This window comes from Chrysochloris asiatica, unplaced genomic scaffold (genome assembly GCF_000296735.1).
Source record: "Chrysochloris asiatica unplaced genomic scaffold, ChrAsi1.0 scaffold00037, whole genome shotgun sequence".
Lineage (NCBI taxonomy): Eukaryota > Metazoa > Chordata > Mammalia > Afrosoricida > Chrysochloridae > Chrysochloris > Chrysochloris asiatica.
In genome coordinates, this window is record NW_006408555.1 from 21548082 (window position 1) to 21569145 (window position 21064).

At 49.8% G+C, this 21064-nt stretch overlaps 3 protein-coding genes across 3 annotated transcripts in view; 2 read left to right on the plus strand and 1 right to left on the minus strand.

Moving 5' to 3' along the window:
• COG8 (component of oligomeric golgi complex 8) overlaps positions 1 to 3728 on the plus strand; it is a 9852-nt gene extending 6124 nt beyond the window's left edge. The window contains exons 4-5 of the mRNA XM_006860324.1: positions 1374 to 1542; positions 3427 to 3728. Coding sequence (XP_006860386.1) covers positions 1374 to 1542; positions 3427 to 3728 — 471 coding nt within the window. The remainder of the gene's footprint in view (positions 1 to 1373; positions 1543 to 3426) is intronic.
• A 414-nt stretch (positions 3729 to 4142) lies between these two features.
• Positions 4143 to 5724, plus strand: PDF (peptide deformylase (mitochondrial)). Its single transcript, XM_006860325.1, has 2 exons — positions 4143 to 4683; positions 5567 to 5724. Exons 1-2 carry the CDS (start codon positions 4143 to 4145, stop codon positions 5722 to 5724), a joined length of 699 nt encoding a protein of 232 aa, XP_006860387.1.
• Positions 5725 to 9051: 3327 nt separating this feature from the next.
• On the minus strand, positions 9052 to 19271 carry VPS4A (vacuolar protein sorting 4 homolog A (S. cerevisiae)). Its single transcript, XM_006860211.1, has 11 exons — positions 19107 to 19271; positions 15029 to 15140; positions 14789 to 14936; positions 13557 to 13618; positions 13328 to 13447; positions 12538 to 12694; positions 11870 to 12018; positions 11421 to 11502; positions 10944 to 11163; positions 9845 to 9985; positions 9052 to 9153 (listed from the first exon to the last, which is right to left on the minus strand). The coding sequence occupies exons 1-11, from the start codon at positions 19125 to 19127 to the stop codon at positions 9052 to 9054; spliced, it is 1314 nt and encodes a 437-aa protein (XP_006860273.1). The 5' UTR covers positions 19128 to 19271.
• Positions 19272 to 21064: the final 1793 nt, after the last annotated feature.

The window sequence follows — 21064 nt, forward strand, 5'->3', positions numbered from 1 at the left end:
ATCTCAATGTCAAGAAAACAAAAATCCTCACCACTGGACCAATAAACAACATTCTTATCAATGGAGAAAAGATTGAAATTGTCAAAGACTTCATTCTTGGATCAACTATCAACACTCGCGGAAGCAGCAGTCAAAAGATCAGATGACATATTGCATTAGGCAAATCTGCTCCACAGGAACTGTTTAAAGTATTGAAGAGCAGAGATGTCAGCTTGAGGATTAGGTGTGCCTGACCCAAGCCATGGTATTTTCCGTAACCTCATATGAATGCGAAAGCTGGACCGTGAATAAGGAAGAGCGTAGAAGAATTGATGCCTTTGAGTTGTGGTGTTGGAGGAGAATACTGAAAGTGCCATGGACTGCCAAAAGATCTGTTTTGGAAGAAGTGCAGCCAGAGTGCTCCTTGGAGGTCAAGATGGCTAAGCTTCGTCTATCATACTTTGGACATATTGTCCGGAGAGAACAGTCGCTGGAGAAGGATGTCATGCTGGGTAAGGTGGAGGGTCAGAGAAAGAGAGGAAGATCCCTAATGAGATGGATCGGCCAGGTGGCATCATTGATGGACTCGAGTGTGACAGCAGTAGTGAGGTTGGCCCAGGATCAGACATTGTTTCATTTTGCTGTGCATGGGGTTGCTATGAGTCGGTTCCGATTTGATGGCACCTGACAACAACAACAACAACAACAACCCTGTTGAGGATTGGTATAAGTCAGAATGGACTCGAGGTCAATGGGTCAGGTGTGGTTTGCTTTTGGGGACTTTAAAATCCATCACCTTTGCTATACTCGGTTAGAAGCAAGTTCACAGGGTTTAGCTCAAGGACCACAGACAGGGTCTAATCAAGGGCAGGGGATTACACAAAGGTGTGGATTCCAGGGGTTAGGAAACATGAGAACCACCTTAGAATTCTGCCTACCACAAGTAATAATGATACGAAGCAGTTTTTGCACAATTTATACCTTTTCTTATTGAGATGCTTCTTGCAGTTGATAGCATCAGTTGCTGTCATCAGGTAACATTTGTGACATGACCTTACGCAGTAGAAATCTTTTCTAGTTTTGCTTCATTTGCTTGGATCTATCACATTCTGATCCTTCCATGATGGGGGTCAAAAATCTTAGATCCTCTGTGTAATTTCATGACACTCCTCCACTGGAATTAGAAGATATGGCAATAATAAATAAATGTGTTAAAGTACATGCGTGAATTGACAAATTTTATGTGCTTTACCACTACTCTTGAGTTTAAACAAGAGTAGGTCATCGAATATACTGTTGAGAATGGCTTTCTTCATGACAAGTTGAAATTTGTACACGTCTACTGCCCTTGCTGATAGACAGCCTCAGGTGATTGTTGTGTCTGTGTCTCTCAGGTAACCAAAGTCATCCTGGCTTTCCATCGTGCTGAGGAGGCCGCCTTCACCAGTGGGGAGCAAGAGCTCTTTGTCCAGTTCTGCACAGTCTTCCTGGAGGACCTTGTCCCATACTTAAATCGCTGTCTCCAAGTGCTTTTCCCACCAGCTCAGATAGCACAGACTTTAGGTAAGAGAAAGGACAAAGGCTACTGTAAATGGCTTTATTGATATCCAGTGCACCTGGTGTAAATGTACAGTGTAGTGGTTAGAAAGTGGGTTTCCAACCTCAAAGTCAGCAGTTCGAAACTACCGCTGTTCCATGGGAGAAAGATGAGGCTTTCTGCTTCTGGAAAGATTTACAGCTTCAGAAACCCTCTACAGGGTCGCTATGAGTCGGAACCAACTCCAGGGCACATCACCACCACCACCAAATATACAGTTCCATTTCTTTCTTTCTTTCTCTTTTGTAGCACATGTATGTAGCTATTACCACAGTCCAGGCGTAGAAGCCTGTCCATCCCCCCAAGAGACTGCATGCCATTGGAAGACATTTCCATCCTTACCCACTGCTCACTTTTCTAGCTTTAGAGATTTGCCTTTTCTGGACATTTCTTACCAGTGAAATCATACAATATAGTAGTCTTTTTTGAGTCAGAACCGACTCAACGGCACTGAACAGCAGCAACAAATGCAAGAAGTCAGTCACAAGACTACGTATTGAATGATTTCATTTCCGAGCTATCCAGAGGCATTTTTAACCTTGTTGTTGTTAAGTGCCATTGAGTTGGTTCTGACCCATAGCGAAATCTGTATAGGGTTTCTGAGGAGCAGCTGGTGAGCTTGAACTGCCAACCTTGCAGTTTAGACAGCTTTGCAGTCTGGCACATTAACCCCCAGTGCCACACCAGGACTCTGTTTTTAACCTATCTCATTTTGCTTGGGCTTCCCTGTGACAACTCTGCAGCTTGGGAGAGGGGTGGGGGAGCGGCATGGAGACACAGCTTCCCAAAGACCCTGCAGGGAGCCCAGGCTCACATTAACAGTGACTGCTCTGTTGGCCCCAAAGCTCTGTTGCTGAGGAGCCCAGTGCTTACTGGGTTTTCTAGCCCCTATTTGTGCTGTCTGTTCTTGTAAAGTTGTATCGTCTCGGAAGTCCTATATAGGGTCACTGTGAGTCTGAAGTGACCCTATAGCAGTGGGCTTGACTTGGTTTGGTGTTGGTTGTACTGTGCTGAAAGAGCGCCCAGAGTACAGTGGGTTAGGCTTTGCGCCACCAGAAAAAGCTGACTGAGGCCGTCTGTGTCCATAACGAAGGCCTATGGAACAGTTCTCTGTCTAGGGTCGCTGTGAATCAGAATCCCACAGCGTTGGTTGGGGGAATACTATACTGCTCCTGATTATCTTCATGACCTCCCTTTACAGTCCAACTGCCTGTCATCACAAAAATGGCTTTTGCTCTATTGAAATAGTCATTGTGTCTGTTACTGTCTCCAGTGGTATCTATATTGAATTATACATGTATATTTGTTGTTGTTAAATGCATTCCGACTCATAGCTGCCCTGTTTAGGGTTTTCAAGGAGTGACTGGTCAGTTTGAACTATAGATCTTGTGGTTAGTAGTCCAGTGCTTATCCTACAGTGCTACATCAGGACTCCACATATTTTATATATATATGATGGTGGTGATGTGCCATGGAGTCGGTTCTGACTCATAGCGACCCTGTACAGGGTTTCCGAGGCTGTAAATCTTTCCGGGAGCAGAAAGCCTCATCTTTCTCCCGCGGAACAGCTGGTAATTTTGAACTGCTGACCTTAAGGTTTGCATTCCGATTCATAACCACTTTGCTACCAGAGCTCCTTATATGTATGTATACACACACACATATACATATAGTGTGTGGTGCCGTGAGTTAATGCTCTGGACTGCAAAGTTGATTTGATCCACAAGGTTGGCAGTTCACCAGCCATTCCTTAGTAACCCTATATAAGGTTGCTGTCGGTCGGAACCAACTCGATGGCACTTAACGATGCTGTTTTATGTTTGCCTCACTTGACTTTCTGTCCGACACAGGCATTCCTCCCGCTCAGCTCTCCAAGTACAGCAACCTTGGCCACGTGAACGTCAGTGTCATCCAGGAGCAGCTCGCCTTCATCCTTCCCAAGAGGGAGGCTGTCTTCTCTCTAGATGAAAAGGAAGTAGTGCCTGAACTCACAGCTGCAGCCCTGGAACTTCCGGCCAAAGAAACTAGCCTGGAACCTGTGATTCCAGTGTTACCTGAGGGTGGACCAGAGGAGGCTAAGGCTGAGCAGCTGCAGGGGGCACCACAGTCCGAGGAGCCACCAAAGGAAGGTGCAGCACAGAGTGAGGACTAACATGTTCCCTGCGCCCCGAATTGGGCCTGGTAGCTAGTGGCTGGGTGGCCAGGGGCTCAGCATTTGGTGTCTGGTGGGGAGGCCATCATGCACAAGACAGGGGAGACAGGGCAGTTTCCACTGGTGTTCAGAACAGTGAAATTAAAGGGAGCCTGCTCGTTATAAGTAGCATATAAACCACTAAACGGCTGAAAAATGGAATAAATAATAAATCTGACTGATGTCATTGAGTTGCCTGTTCTGGTTGAGATATGACCTGGACAAAGCTGGACTCCTCCCGGAAGGCGCGAGGGAACTACATTTCCTAGCGTCCCTAGTGCCGGAAGCGTCCGCCTTGGCCGGGAAGGAAGAAGTTGGGGGTGGCTTCCTGCTCAGGTCTCTGAACTGATGGGGGCGCTGAGTGCGCCTCGCATCATGGGAATAACCTTGCTTCGGAGAGGGGGCGCGGGGGTCAGTGCCATCCGGGCTTGCAGCTCCACACCTGCACCGCTCGACTTCGAGGGCCCGGCGCGCTCACGCTCATACTGGCATTACTTGAGGCGGCTCCTGCGTGGTCCTCCAGAGCCGCCGTACGCGCATGTGTGCCAAGTAGGGGACCCGGCGCTGCGCACCGTGGCCGCCCGAGTGGAGACGGAGCAGCTGGCAGGGCCCGAGCTGCAGCGGCTGGTGCAGAGGCTGGTGCAGGTGATGCGGCGCCGGCACTGCGTGGGGATGAGCGCGCCGCAGCTCGGGGTGCCGCTGCAGGTGCTGGCTCTGGAGCTCCCCGAAGCGCTCCTCCACACCTATGCGCCGCGAGTGCGGGAGGTCCGCCAGATGGAACCCTTCCCCCTGCGCGTGTTCGTGAACCCTAGCCTGCGCGTGCTGGACAGCCACCTGATCACCTTTCCCGAGGGTTGCGAGAGCGTCGCCGGCTTCCTGGCCTGTGTGCCCCGCTACCAAGCTGTGCAGATCTCAGGTGCGGGGTGACGGGGACTCTGGGCGCCTCTCCTTGTCAAGTCTTTTAGCGAAACTCTGGTTCTTAGTGCAGGCTTGTTGGCTGACCAGCCCGTCTCCTCAGGAGAGCAGGTGTGGGCTGACAGATTGTGATGAGGCAGCTGACTCCTCTGAGAGCACCGCTCCAGTGGGGGGCTGCAAGGCCTGGTCCCCTGGTTACCTCCACCTAGCTCTCTGCTTCATGCTGCCCCCTCACTGTTCTCTTTCACACACTTCTGCCCCAGTTAAGACATCATGCTGCCGTTGGAGAGGTGGGACCAGCTCTGCCAGCCCTGTGAAGGCCATGGCACAGGATGCTTTTGTGAAACATGGTTCTTTTGTCGGGATGGAGGTTGTGGTTGGGATGAGTGCAGCACTTGGGAACAGTTCACTTGGTCAGAAAGCCAACTTTGCATTATAGTAAGTTGCCATCAATTTTGACTCATGACTACTATGTGCGCAGACCCTTGGAATTTTTAAAGCTGTGATCTTTCAGAACATTACCAGGACTGTCTCCCAAGATGCTTCTGGGTGGGTTTGAACCACCAACCCTTGGCTAGTAGCCTGTTAGGAATTGAAAGCAAACAGCAATACTTCAGAAGTGGGAGGAGTGTTCACATGTCTTAGCAAAACAGCCCCATGGCCAGCCAACCACCTAATACTCAGAGCTGAGAAGCAGGCTGAATATTCAGTAATTCAACCTGAGGCATATTCTAGAAAAAAGAGGGGCTGCTGTCTCCATTCCCTTTCTGATGTTGCTCTTGAGAATGGGAATAAGTATGGGGGCTCAAGAAAGAGGGGAAGTTTGTTGAGTGTGATAGTTGCAGTTGGAATGTCCTCACCGAGACTGTCACTCTTGTTTGCAGGACTGGATCCAAGGGGAGAGCAGGTGGTGTGGCAGGCGAGTGGGTGGGCTGCCCGCATAATCCAGCATGAAATGGACCACTTGCAGGGCTGCCTGTTCATTGACAAAATGGACAGCAGGACATTGACAAACATCCACTGGATGGAGGTGAACGACTAAAGCTCTCCTCTGCTGCTGTTCCTGAGGCTTTGAAAACCAGGACACACACACTTGGCTTTGATGTTGTTCCTTGGCATGGACTTGGGACTGGTTTGGAGCCTATAAAAAACAATGTTTTGGTAACTGCTAAGCCAAGTTGTAGGAAGACAATTGAAACGTTTGCTTGAAATCAGTTCTGGACACAATATTAACTTCAACTTGAGAAGAAAAACTAGGCTTTTCTTGACAATTTTCTATGGAGATTAGTGAGGCAAGTTGATAACCATTCTTAGTAGAAATGACTTCACAAGACCTGTATGATCTGTTCCCAGAGCCAAAATTTCATAATAAATGCCGACCCAAAATATCTGGTGGAAATCCTAGTTTATAAGCATATTGATGATTTTCATGGAGTTCTTATTTTACAAAGGGCTCGTGTAACCTGTAGAGTTCGTGGTTTGCCTGAAATACCAGCTTGTTTGTGGAATAAACAGGACAGAAGGGCCCCATTTAAATAAGTTCTGACAACAATGTGAACGTAAATAAGTACCCATACACTTTGACAAGTTCAGATACAGCTTAAGTCTCCACCTTTGCCTTCTACCTTAACAGCCTTGGGGAAGATGTTTCTGCTCAAATCTGAGCAGCTAGTTCCAAGTACATTCCCTAGGTGGAGGCCATGATGCAGGGCTGGGGACGGGATGGTAGTTGAGAGGGTGCAAAAAGCCTCTTACATGGTCATAATTAGTATAGAAACAAAGTAGAAACTTGTGCTTTTGGGTCACAATTAATTTGGAAAACTACTATCACACTGAGCACTATAAACACTGGTTTAAAGAAACTGGAAGAGCTTTGTCAAGACATAAAGAAACTTCAGTTCCTTACCTCATTTTTATGTCCTGAGTTTTGCGATGTGGGAATCTTTGCCAAACAGTCTTTGAGATTCAAGTAGACATACAGTAGGAAATCCAGTAAGTTATCTAAAGAAAAAGTGTTTTAAACAGTCATTTATTAAATGAACCTAGAAAGATCTATTCTACCCAAAGGTTTTGTGTAACCAGGTCAATTCTGGGGACACAGGCCAAGTAAAACACACCGATTCTGTGCATTAAAGTTTCAGAAGAGAATCCTGACCAAGTGCCGCTCCAAGGTTAGAGACTTGGCCTTTGGGGAAATTTGTGTAACATTCTCCTTTCTATTGAAAACATGGGTCTTTACAAAAATGAGAAACTTATGGAGCCTATTTTCACTTGCATAATGTTCCAAACCTCTGCCAGGTGGCTTTGGGATGTCCTGCTTCCATTTAATGTTCTGAGGTTAACAGTCAATCATAACATTTTTGGGACAGAGATTCACCTCCACTGTCCTGTCAGGGAGGCCCGAGAAGAGTAAGTGCTGCTCAGACCTGAATGTATCCATGTTGCTGACCCAACTCCTGTTGTACCCAGAACTGCAGAGGAGGAAGGAGTAGGTTGAATCGCTCAAGACACTACATCCTAATGACGTTATCTATAAAGAACATTTCCACCTAAGCAAGCCATCAACCACAAAAACCACACATGTGGGCACACACACAAACACTCCTCTCCTGGTCAGTGATTTGAGCCTGGTGAACGTTTTAGAATGTATGCAGAGGCTTAGAACAGAATCCCCAGGTACGAGGGACTTTCAGAAGCAGCACCTAGGAAGAAGGTCCTCTACGTAGAAGCCATCTGCGTCAGATGGTGTCAGGTCACGTGTTGGCAGCACACGCCCAGACCACAGGTGGTGGTGAAGTGCCAGAGTCGATTCTGACCCATAGCGACCCTGTACAGGGTTTCCGAGGAGCAGCTTGAACCGCCGACCTTGCAGTTCACACGGCTTTGCAGTCTGGTGCATTAACCCACAACACCACACCAGGAAGGTCTCCAGGCCATGGTAGCCATCAGTTATGATGTGATCATATCAGTTTAGCATGAGCTGTGTTCAGGACCTTTGTTCAGGACATTCTGGGAAACAACTTGAGTGGCTCCGGCTGTTTTATAGCCCCATGATTGGTCAGGGAGTTTCAGCTGAATGAGGAAGCAGGTAAAAGAACAATTATCTGATTCAAGTAGAGAACTGGAGGTGGAAGAGAGGAACTACTTATGACTAGCCAAGTGCCAGCTCAGTCCTGGAAGCCTGGGTGTCTCACTGTCGGGAGAGATTTCCGGGCCACAGAAATATGTAAAGCAATCCACTGATGGGCATGTGTCCCTGCTAAACAGGACAGTGTTCCTAAGCTATAGCTGAGGGTGGCCTCATGAGAATGCAGACCCTACTCTTGAGAAACCAGAATGCTTATTTTTTACTCCTGAGTTCTAAGTGTTAACAGCTAAACAAACCAAATACAGCTGCAAACTCATGGGTCCCCCAGTTTGCATTTTGACCCAGAGGATAGACAACAGGAAGAATGGTCCAGGATACCTTAAACACCCAGTCAAACGAGGTCTTAGAGGTACAGGGACCTCACAAAGCTGACTTGGAGAAGAATAAGACTGACATGACTCCCTACTCTGCTTACAAGAAGAGAGAGAGGAGCAGAGGTCTTTTCATTGGAAACCAGAGAAACCTTCAAAGATACCTAGATGAGTCAAAGATACACTCACTCGGGGGTAAGGGAAGAGGCTCCAGAGGGAACAGGATTTATTAGACTATTTCCAGGACAGGGACCCAGGGGCAGTGGCTGGGCTCAGTGTTGTCACATTCAGAGGGAAAATGACAAGGCAGCAGTGAAACCCACACATTCTCACCCAGTCTTGGGCTCACATAAACCATCTCCTCCAAGGAAGACGCGGGGCCCTGGACACAGCTGGGGAGGGAGGGAAAGGACTCCTGCAGGGGATTTCTGTAGACAGGGTGGCCTGGGGACCCAAGGCATAAGCCAGTCTGTTCTCCAGTTCAACTCGGGTCTAAACCGACAAGCCGTCTCACAGGTGTGTTACACCCACCCCATAGCACCCACCCTGACACTTCCAGGTGATTTTATTTATAAACAAGACAAAAATCCAAGCAGCATTAACTTAGGGGAACAAAAAGATTTAAAAAAAAAAAAATCATCGGGGACGTGACCAGGAGTTGGTGAGCATCCAGAAGACAGGGAGGAGGAAGAGCCAGGATTCCACCGTGAGCTGAAACTGGGGCAGCGTCTCTGCAGCTGGGGAGGCCCTTCCGACCTGCTCCCTGCTGAGGGCCAGACAGACAGCAGAGGGGACGCTGTAGTGACGTCAGGACAAGGCCTGGAGCTCTGTCTGGCCACCGTCATGGGGAGTACCGTGGATCTGCCCCGATCTACCTCCCGCCATCACCATCACCCAAGTGAAGAAGCTTTTAACCCTCTTGTCCAAAGTCCTCTGAGAACTTCTTCACTTTCAGAAGGTCATCTGCATTCACAGTGGGCCGGGTGGTGGCCAAAGACCGGAGCATGTCCGACTGCAAAGACAGGAGCAAGCAGCTGAGAAGGGGCCAGACACCACATCCTCAGCCTCCCCCCACCTCGGGATTGTGCAGTCTACGCTGAAGCCAGAACCCCTCCTGCAAGTTGCTCACTTCTGCTTGAATGCCCCGCGACAGACTTGCTTCTAAGGCTCTCCATGCCATTTCCAGATGGGCCTACTCGTCGTCTGAGAGAGCCTAAGTGCCCTCATTCCTCACTCCTATCAGCAGCTCACTCTCAGCTGCACACCGACCCCACCAGCCACAATGGAGGCACCTGGCAGTGCAGAACAGGTGAGGCAGTTGCCAAAACTAAGGTCACAGAAGAGGTGAAACAGGAGTATTCAGGCGAGTGGCTGCCTTTGGACTGCATCTAGTCCAGCCTCGTGGACATAAATTTACTGGTTCCTTCTGTGTGCAAAATAAGCCAAACCTGTGGCGCTATATAATCACATCATCTCATCTACACTTGTCTTGCTGAAGAAAGTGAAATGTGAACCGCATGTCTTGGGTCCAGATTGAGGCAAGGGTAGGAGCCCCTGCCACCCTGAATCATAACGGCTGTTCTCCGTTTAGGAGGAGCCACAGCAGCCCAGGGCAGAAAAGGGGAGAGATTTACTCTTGCTCTTGGACACAAACCCCAATTTTCCAGGTTCTGTGCAGTCCTCTTTCCCTGTTGGTCACTTACCATGCAAACCACAGGCTCTAAGAGTTTGTCACTAGGGACATCCATCCAAGTCATCTCCATAGCCCCCGGGTCCCCTGGTGAGCAGGGGGTCAGGAGGTCATCGATCATAACGCTAGGATTGGTGCGGGAAGGGCCACAAACCTGAAACCAGATGGCAGTTGGACTGGCTGGAGTGGCAGACAACCAGTGTTTGGGGGAAGGGACAGGAGGCCTCAGATTTCTGGGGTCTGGAGAGAAGGTAAAAGTAGGTGAGAGCACCCAGGATTCCGGGCCATCAGAGAGCTGAGGAGGGACGACACACTCCATGAAAGCTCTAGGGCCACGAAGTCAGCATGGCTCAAGGTCAGAGTTCAGAGATTCATCGTCAGTAGTTCTATGAAGTATGAACTATCGTAATAGTTCCAGGCCCAGTCCCCAGAGACTCAGCCTGTGGCCCTAGGTATCTTGATGGCCCTTGTTAACCCCAATGAACTTCAGTATGAATGCTGTGGCACCAGCCAGTTCTGCTCCAGCGGCAATTTCTCCCCAAATATCCCCACAGCTCGCCTCCTCACCACCTTCCAATATCTCCTCAGTGTGGCCTGTGCTTGAAGAAAGCATCCTCCCCTCCCCTCTACACCTCAGCTCCCCCAGTCCCCAGCATGCCCTACTGCCCCTTTAGACACTAGTGTTTACTTTATTGTCTCCCTCCACCACCAGAAAGGGGGCTGCTAAGCGGCAGGGGGCTTTGTCTTTTGTGGTCGCTCATGTCTTCCCAGCATCTAGATCCGTGCCAGGCACATAGTAGGACCCATAACAGACACTCAATGAGTCCATACAATCTGTAATTTTACAGCCAGCATGCTTCAAACATTCACCAAGTGCCCAACCACGGAGCTGCTGGAGGTTGTTGAGTACAGCACCCTCCCCACAAGCTGTGCACAATCTGGATGGCCCCACTTGGAGGGACCGGAGAAGGCCCTGTACAAGCCCCCTGAAGCTAACGCTGACTTTGTATTTGCCCCTGGTTCTCTAGGAAACTCGGAACATGTCACCTGGGCGATCAAGTGATAGGGTCAGGGAGCTGACCAAACTGATACCTATTTGCTGGCCCACTCACCTTTTTGAAGTGTGTGGCCGACTGTACTTTCCTCACAGGCTGCATGAGAGAGTCCCGCACGATGATGCTGATGTCTGCACCTGAGTAGCCTTCTGTCTTCCGGGCCAGCTCATGGATGTTGGCATCAGTGAGGCTATGGGGGGTGCTTCCTAGATGCAACCGGAACATCTGGGCCCGGGCAGCTTCCTCCGGCAATGGGATGTAAATCCGCTTTTCAAACCTGGAGAGCCGAGCACACAGCAGGGACTGAGGGTTGGTGATGGAATGGCTTTAACTGAGAGATGACGCCTGGAGATTCTAAGGAATCACAGTGATAATAGACCAGTGGTGCCAGCAGCATGGCTCTGCCCCCACACAGACACAGAGAAGACTTGGGAAACGGTTCTGGTCGTATCTGGAGGGCAGCCTGCAGCAGATGGGTGGTGGCTGAGAAAGACTTCAGCCTCTGGCTCCTGCAGAGTAAGACCCATGACTCACCTCCTTCTAATGGCTGAATCCAGTACCCACGGGATGTTTGTGGCACCGAGAACCAGAGTTCCATCGTTGTTATTCCCCACCCCTGTGTTGAAGAGGAAACAAAGATGTGGACTCTGAAAACTTCACAAGCAGCCAGAACCTTGGGGAAGGATTTTAGGAGCTTCATGGGCCCATAGCCTGAAGCCACCACTCCAGAGGTTCCCATGGAGATGAAAGCACAGGGGTTGCTGGGGAATGAAAGGACCTAAGGCCCCGCTATGACAGGAGGGGCAGAAAGGTTGGTCGGAAAGGTCTCCACAGCCTCTCTTCATGAAAGCCCATTAAAGACAGAGCTGAGAAATCCCTCTCCACTCCAAGGGCAATCAAACCAAGGTACAGTCCATAAGGAAGCCCTGTACTGCCCTGAAATGCAACACAAATCAACATAGCAACCTGGGACTAGCACGCACCCTGCATCTGGACCAAGAACTCGGTTTTGATCCTTCGAGCAGCTTCACTCTCATTTTCATTTCGGGATCCACAGAGGGAATCCACCTCATCAATGAAGATGATGGAGGGCTTGTGCTGCCTGGCCAGCTCAAACAGGTTCTTCACCAGCCTGGGCAGCGGAAGACAGGGTTAGACTGGACACTCACATGCCCACCCAGTCCCAGTGCCCCTCTCTCTCCACATGGGGGTGGAGACCACGGTAATGCACGGAATTCAGAAAAAAAGGGAGTGACAAATCCTCTGGCAACAGTGTTCTAAAAGGAAGAGCAAGCCTTCATGTGACCTTCAATCTTAGGAGCTCTGGACTTAGAACAAGTCCCTCCCCTTCCTCTGAGCCTCAATTTTATCATCTGCAAGATGGGAACTGGCATGGGGAATAAATAACCAAGATGTAATAAAATACCTTGACAGGGGACGTTCCACTGACAGTACTCTCCGCTCCTTTCCTTCTTTTCTTGAGCACTTCCTCTCTCCCAAATTCCCTTCCTAATTTCAACAATCTTGCAAAGACACGGTCCCATCCAATAAGTTATCTGGCTACATCTCCCTGAGTATCCCCAAGCTCCTCAGAGGGTAGGGAAGTGGGTGCACTAGCAGCGGTTGGGCCCCCATCTGGTGGCTGACTTACTTCTCACTCTCTCCCAACCACTTAGACATGAGATCTGAGGAGGACACAGAGAAGAAGGTAGAGTTGTTGGCCTCCGTTGCTACAGCTTTGGCCAAGTAGGATTTCCCTGTGCCAGGGGGTCCAAAGAGCAGTATCCCTCGCCAAGGGGTGCGCTTGCCTACAACAAAGAATAAACCAAAGTGAGCTGCTTCCTGAGTGGGGGAAGTGGACAGAAAGAAGGAGAGAATTCTTAGTCATTTCAAACACTGTCAGAAAGAAAAGGTTCTAAAAGGTAAGTGATTCAAAAAGCTGAGAGGATGAAGTTACCTGCTGAGAGCTTAGCCTAGTTCTCACTAGTAGCCTCCATAACCTTCCACAGTGCCACTGGTTCTTGGCCCTGCTACCTACTGGGGTGGTCAATCAGTCCCAGGCTTTTGACCACTAGAGAGAAGCCAAGGAATAGAGGACCATGGCCAGCAGGCCCTGGGGGCTCTACTTTCTCCTGGGAAGGTTGTAGCCTCACTGTTCTCAGGGCAAACAGAGCTGTTCCTGGACACCTTCAGTGGAACACGTGGGGGTGGGGGTGGTAGTGTGCTGTGGAGTAGGTTCTGACTTATAGGGTTTCTGAAGCTATGGATCTTTACAGGAACACAAAGGCTCATTGTTCTCTTGTGGAGCAATTGGTAGATTCAAACTGCTGACCTTGTGGTTAGCAGCCCAAGGTAAGCCACTACACCACCAGAGCTCCTTACTAGGCCCCTTAGAAGCCTGTCATTTTTACATGTGGGTCTAAAGTGGTGGCAGCTCATACCTGTGAACAAGTGTGGGAACTTAATTGGCAAAATGACAGCTTCTTTGAGGGCCTCCTTGGCCCCCTCTAGCCCCGCCACATCATTCCACCGAATGTTGGGCTTCTCCATCACAACAGCACCTGCAGCAAGACACAGAGCCTTCAACCCCAGGCCAGCCAGTGCCCATGAGCCACCATGGGCCCCACGCCAAGGGCCCCTCCCACTGCCAGTGGGCCACAAGCCTCTTACCCATCAGTTGCTCTTGCAATTTCTTTTTCTCTGGATTATCTCCTTCACTGTCACTGTCACTGCTGGGAAAGGAGACGAGATCTTAAGCTGGCATTTTATCCTGTGAGCAAAGGTTGTTGGCAAGGAGCCTCTCAGTATGAAGCCAGTGACACTGGGGATTAGTGGCAAGCAGGTACTTCGATGACATTAGGGCCACATTATCAGCAACTCACCTCTGGACACCCTGCGCCCCCCCCCCCCGAGCAAACATTCTCAAACCCCACCCTTGTTTCTTTATTAAGGGACGAAGAAGAGAAACGTCTGCCCCTCCAGGAAGTCGGGGAGAGCAGCCAGTTAGGCCAGTGCAGCTGCCATGAGCCTTTCACAGGGGCTCGAGAACAGACAGCTGAGACTCCCCAGTAGCCACATTCCAAAGCACAGAGAAGAGGTAAATGCGGAAATGTTCTGGGGAAAAGAACAGAGTAATTCATCTGTTTCAGTGGCCAGGGCTTGCCCAGCAGCCATTGGTTTGCCATCCTTAAAAATACAAGCACACTCTCCCTCTAGGAGGACAGGAGGCTCAGGAGAGAAGCTGAGACACTGCCCCCTGCCCGTCTCCCTCACCTCCAGGACACCACAGGCCTTGGCATCAGAAGCGGGCCCGGGTGTGGAGCAGCCGCTCTCATGCACCGGCTCTATGATCCTGGCAGATCTCTACTGCAATCACAAGGAGGCCACTCAAACCTACCAGCTTCTTGGTGGAGAAAGATATGGATGACGGTCTTGAATACCCTACGGTGCACTTCTACTCTGTACTGTTGGGTCACTGAGAGTCAGTGGGTTTAATTTTCTGGTTTTGAAGTACTGATCACTTTTCTAAGGGCACGGCCAGATCATAGCTCTTGTTCCTTCCAACACCAGCAGGGGAGTTCCATTCTCTTCCCACTTCCACAAAGGAGAAAACTAGGGGACGGCGGGGGCCACGGTACATGTCCAAGAGCACAGGTCATGAAGCTGGACTAGGAGTCTGCCCTAACAGTCTAGCTACTGAGTCCAGTCCTAACCTCCACGATGGGCTCCCATCTCCTCCCAAACCCAGCTTTTTTGTACCGATCCAAGGGGATAACAGATGTCTGAAAGTATTCTGTGCTGCGTTTAATGAAAGCAGCTGCGAGCTTTACTTTTGTTATGAGGAACATTCCTCAGGAGGAAAGCATCATGGAGGTCCAAGGTGGCCATCCCTCCGCACTCACCCTTTGCCCTCACTCTGGTTCTCTTTGACTGGCTTCTTGCCATGTTTCTCTTTGTTTCGTAGATAATCCTTCAGCTTCTCTGCCCGGTCTAGGTACTGCATGCACTTGGTGCGAATGCTCTCCTTGGCCTTGTCGCTGTGTGCCTCATCTGTGGGAGGGATTCGGAATGGGACCCTGTGAGCCCGGTGCCTGACCTCCTCCAGCAGAGACTCCTAGGCAGGGGACCCGAGTGTGACTCACACTTGATGGCGTGTAGGAAATACTCCACGGCATGCTGGTAGAGCCGAAGTGCCTCCTCGTAGTTCTTGGCTTTATCCTCTTCTGTAGCTTTCGTCACCAAATCAATGGCTTTCTGGAAAACAGAACAAATAGTTCAGTCTTCCTCCAGAGGTCCAAAAAGCCCTTGGCAGGCAAGAAATACTGGAGAGAGGTATTGCCAGGCTTGTGGACTTGTCAGCCACAGACCCGTACGTCAGCCTACTTTCCCAATGTCAACTAGCAAGGCCCTGAATCAGGGAGCTTTAAAAGCTAGTTGTTCCTCTTCACAATAAGCACATATAGATACAAGCAGCATGCTTCTTCGCTCCTGCTCTGGATTTCAGCAGGCAGAAGCCTAATCTAACATCTGAGGTTAAGGCTTAAAACGGAGCTTCTCAGGACTTTGTAGTCTATGACCTCAAGGAAACGAAACACAGACGTGGCCTGAGAAGCTGGACTCTGGGAGCACAGAGATAAACTGATTGCTGTGTGGCTCAGCATGGAAGCCAGAAAGCGCACTTGGCCTTCAGAGCCAGAGAGGAGACAGCTAGCCAGGGAAGTCCTCTGTTGATGTGAGGTTTTCGATGAGATGAATTTAGCAGATCTAACCCAACTTGCTTCTCTGGAGTCCTGGTGTGGCACTATGGGTTAATGCGCTGGACTGCAATGTCTGAGGTTCAAGCTTGCCAGTCACTCCTCAGAAACCCTACAGAGGGTTACTATGGGTCGGAACCAACTTAACAACAACATAGACAGATAGCTCAGGAAGGGATACTGAGGCACAGGGTTCATTCTACCAGTAGCTCCAGGAAGAAAAGCACTTGATTTCAGCAGAAACAAATATGCGCTGCCTATCGAGGGACATGTTCTTCTGGAACCCTGTAAAAGCTTGGAGTGAATCTCAGAACCTGTGGGCCTGAACCACGGTCTGAATGAAAAGCCAGCACACCGGTTCCTTCAGACAGCTGTCCCACACCTACAGATCCACGTACAGAAGCTGCAGCTTCACCCACTAGGCAGCATCATGAGACAGACACAGCGTGTTCCCGCCCCAGCAAATGAGAGACCTCCTAGCCAGCTTCTGTGAAGCCCGTCCTCATTTGAAGGTAAGACATCAGAAGAACAGGGACCAACAGATGAGTAAGTCAGGCCACACTGATGGTAGATGAACCCACCAGACTGAAGACATGCGGAAAAGTGCACAAGAGTCTTGACAACTACTCCATTCAAGCTTCAGCTTCCCCCCGCCCCACTACCTACAAACAGACACAGGCTACAAGCCCCCAAACTTCTTAGCCTCCACACAACCCTCACTCATCTGCTCTCTCTCCCCTGGGGTGAGGGGCTGCAGAGTTCTATGATGGAGCTCTTGTCCTGGTGGCTTCTCTTCTCCAGGGCAAACACCCCAGTTCTTTCCACTTTTCCCTTCCTGGTGTGGTGCTGTAGGATCAGCACTGGAATGCGACCCATAAGGTCAGTGGTTCAAACCCACCAGCTACTCCTCAGAAACCATAGACAGGGTTGACATGGGTAGCAATCGATAGCACTTAACAACAACAAGCTTCCTAGGGAGTACAGTGGACTGTGAACCACAAGGTCAGTGGTTTGAGCCCACCAGCCGCTTCACAGGAGAAAGCTGAGGCTTTCCGCTCCTGCAGAGATTTAAAGCCTCAGAAACCCTATACAGGGTCACTATAAGTCAGAAGTGACTCAACAGCACTTAAACAACAAGCAGTGTTGTTGCCATAAGTCAACTGCTCTGTAGGGTTTTCAGAAGCAGACCAGCAGGCCTGGTTTCCAAGTTGCCTCTGGGTGAAACTGAACCCCCAGTGTAGCACTTAACCATTTATATCACCCAGGGCCTCCCTAGCTTCCCTAGGCCTTTTTAAAGGTGGGGCCCAGAACAACAATACTGGGAGGTGAAGCAGAACAGGCCTGGGCCAAGCTCAGCCTCCTTCAAAATACTCAATTAATACAGCTCAGAGCTTAGAAGTAGTCAGATGTTCCTGAGCATCTCCTATACTATGGGCATGTTATCAAGAGGGGCCAGTCCCTGGAGAAGGGGAGCCAGCAATAAAGGAGACAACCCTCGGCGAGATGAAATGGCACAGTGGCTGCAACAATGGGCTCAAAGATGGCAATGGTTGTAAGGATGGCACAGGACCAGGCAGTGTTTCGTTCTGTTCACACAGGTTGTTATGAATGGGAACCAACTTGACAACACCTAATAACCTAATAAGGACTACAAGAATGAGTCAGATTTAGCTAGCAATCACATATAAGAGGTCTAGGTCTTGGCGTCAATCTGGAGAGCAACAGCTTTGTGTAACAGGAGGTGAAGGTGACAAGAAAACTGCCAGGCTGCCACACCTCTAGTAGCGCATATGGAGAAGGATGACAATTAAAGTAAAAATGTGCTAATAAAGGGCTTGGCAAACTTTCTGGAAAGGGCCAGATAGTAAACATTTTAGACTTTGTCAGCCATACAATCTCTGTTGCAATTAGTCAACTCGGCTAGGGTAGGCGGAAAGCAGCTACAGAAAGTATGGAAAGAAATGAGCAGGGTTGTGCCCCATGACACCTCATTCAGAGGCATGGAAATGGGTCTTTCATGGTTTTCACATGTCTCAAAATATTTTCTCTTGCTTTTTTTTTTTTCTGAGCATTTACAAATGCAAGAACCTGCAATATGGATGCATCTTGAAAACACACGAAGTGAAAGAAGTAAGTCATAAAGGATTCTGTACTATCTGATCCTATTTACATAAAATGTCCAGAATCGGTAAATATATACAACAGAAAGTAGATGAATAGTTGCCTAGGGCCAGGAAGGCTGTGGGAATTGGGGAGTGTCAGTTAAGGGAAATTCAGTTTATTTTTGGAGTGATGGAAATGTTCAAAAATTGACCTGGGTGATGGTTACACAGATGTATGAAAATACTAAAATGCCCCTGAATTCGACACTACATAGGTGAATTATATCATAATAAAGCTGTTTTTAAAAATGTAAAAACCGTTTGTAGCTCACAGGTCATACAAAACTGGCGGGGCAGGCTGGATCTGGCCTGAGGAATGGAGTTTGCCCATAGTTGTGAGCACGTATCAACGCTCCTATCAGAGCACTCGGGAGGTTTGGTTATGTACACCAACCAATTCCTGGCTTGCATAACACTACTATATATCCCATGCCTCTATTGCCACTTTTGCTTCCGCCCTACATATCTGAATGCTACCATCCTATGGTCAAATGCCCCTTCTTCCATGAAGTCTCACGGAGCTACCCCAAGCACTTTACTGGCATCACGTACTAAGCATAACCAATATACCCAACACTGTGTTACCAACGTTTGAACGAAATTATTCAATCTAGACCCAGCCTCACAACATAACTACGATTTAGGATATAGCCGTCCCACCCCCATTTCAGAGAAGAAGAAACTGAGATTCCAAGATCAGATAAACCAGCCCAAGGTCACAGGCAAGCGAGTGGCTGAGCCAATTCAACCCCAGGTCGGGAGTCTGGGCATGTTTACGTTTTCTGGCCCTGCAGGACTGGCAGCACCAGAGGAATGGGTCAGTCATTCATCCAGATGGTGCCACCCCAGCAGCACCGTGAACGACATGAGGAATGAATGAAGGGGTCGTTGGCCCAAAGGAGAGGTAGCAGGCCAGGGGGCTTGTTCGAAGTGGGGCAGAGGGGCTTCCAGGACTCGGGTCAGGTGGCGGAAGTGAACTCCACCAGGGCCAGCAGCCCCACCCGGGGCCCGAGTTTCCCCTGGAAGCGCCTGCAGTGCCCGGGTGAGGCTGATCCACACGACGGTACCGGGGCGCCGGCTGCACGGTGCGGCCTCGGAGCTCAGAACAACCGGGGTGGCTTCGGAAGGTAAGGTGCCCCTTCAGCTCCGAGTGCGTGAGGACAGTAACCGGCGGAGGGAGGTTCGGACATCCGGCGCGCGGCTGGGGTCGCGAGGCCGGGGCTACGGGGAGGCCGCCCGCCCGGTTCCGCGGCCCGCAGGCCCCGCCGCGCCTCCTTCGGCCTCCGCATGCCGCGCCGAGGTACCTGGAGGGTTGACGTTGTCATTTCATCTCCTGGGTCCGCCCCACACCCTGCGGTGTTTCTTGTGGCCTCGGTCCGGGCCCGGGGAGCCGAGGTACTGGGTCCGGAGCGGGGAGCCCGGAGGGTCCGGGTCTGGGCGCGGGCAGGGCGGCCGCTTGCAGCCGGAGCCAAGTCGGAGGGTGAGCGAGGAGCGCGGCCCAGAGCGGTCGGACCCGCGGCGTGCGGCTGCCCCCGGCGGCCTAGACCGGTACTACAGGGGCCGCTCCACGACGCGGTCGATTGGTGACAGACCGGACGGCTGGAACGCGAACTGGGCGGGAGGGGGCGTGTCCAGGACTGAGGAAGAGCTGGGGACGCGATAGGGGCGTCTTGAGTGGGGCGGGCCGAGTCGGGGCGAGAGCGGGAGACTGATTCTGCGTTTGTAGGGTAGGGCCAGCGCTGCGGTGAGCGAGGCGAGACTAAGGGCTGGAAGTACCTGGACCTGTTTCGAATAAAATTTCTGGAGCTGGTACAACTAGGATGCTCCTTAGAGTGCTCCAATTCCTGAAAAAGAACATCATGTTTGGAAAAATAAAGGCTAGAAGAAAAACAGGAATCCCCTCAACAAGACTGACACTGGCTGCAACAAACAGCAATTTAAAATTCAAATAGCAATTGTAAAGATGGCGCCCTGGTAGTCAGCAACAGCGCAAGTTTACTGCACTTAACGTCATAAACTTAACTTCCTAAAGCTTGGTGTGGAGCTGTAGGATAAGCACTGGACTGCTAACCACAACGTCAGTGGTTCTAACACACCAGCCGCTCCTCAGAAACTCTATACAGGGTTGCTATCAGTCTAAACCAACTAGATCTTAACAAGTAAGATGTAACCTGTAACCCACCGTTGACTTGGTTCCAACTCACAGCGACCCTGTGCACAACAGAACAAAACACTGTCTGGACCTGCACCATCCTCACAATCCTGTCATGTCTGAACCTATTGTAGCCACTACGTCACTGTCTCTTGGGGGTTTCCCTCTTTTTTGTTGACCCTCTACTTTGTTAAGCATGATGCCTTCTTCCAGAGACTTTCCCTCTTGACATGCCCAGTGTATGTTAGATGAAGTCTGTCATCCTTGTTTCCATGGAGCATCCTGGCTACACATCTTGCAAGACAGATGTTTGTTTTTCTGGCAGTCCATGGTACTTTCAATATTCCTCACCGACGTTATAATCATAATTCAAATGCATTGATTTTTCTGTGATCTTCCTTATTTACTATTCAGCTTTCACATGCATATGAGGCAATTGCAAATACTATGGTTTGTGCCAGGTGCACCTTAATCCTCAAACTGACATTTTACAAAGATCTAACATTCTCCTTAAGTAGGATATAATCATAGATACCTTGCCTGTGTTTTTGGGAAGCCTGCATGAATTACCTTATGTAAAAGCAGTGTTTGCCAGAGAGGAGACTCAGTACCTGGTAACTTATTATGGTATTGGTTTAGTCTAAAGTCTTTTTTGTGTGTGCTTGTTTTACATTTAAAATACTATAGTAATCATTCTACTTTTCCCCTCAGGAAGGTGTTCTTCTTAAACCTTGGAATCTGAGGGCTTTACTCAGGCACATTAGATTAGTTATTCACATTCCTTCATTCAACTGTACTAAGTGCTAACTATCTCCCAATGATCAGAACAGCTCTGCTGGGGCTGACAGGCAGGGGAGAAAGATGAGGTTCATCAGGAGGTAATAAGTGTATCAAGGCCTATGTGTGAAAGACCACATGACCTGTGAGTTTCTAACAGGTAATATACCCCAGACAGGGAATCAGGAAAGGCTCCCATTTACTTGGAGGTTCGGGAAATGAGGAAAAGAGCATTACAGGTTAATGCAACAGAAGGTGCAAAGGCCACTGGGGGTTTTCAAGAAATTGGAGGTCCAGCTAACTAGAGCAGAACACCAGACAGTCTGATGTGAA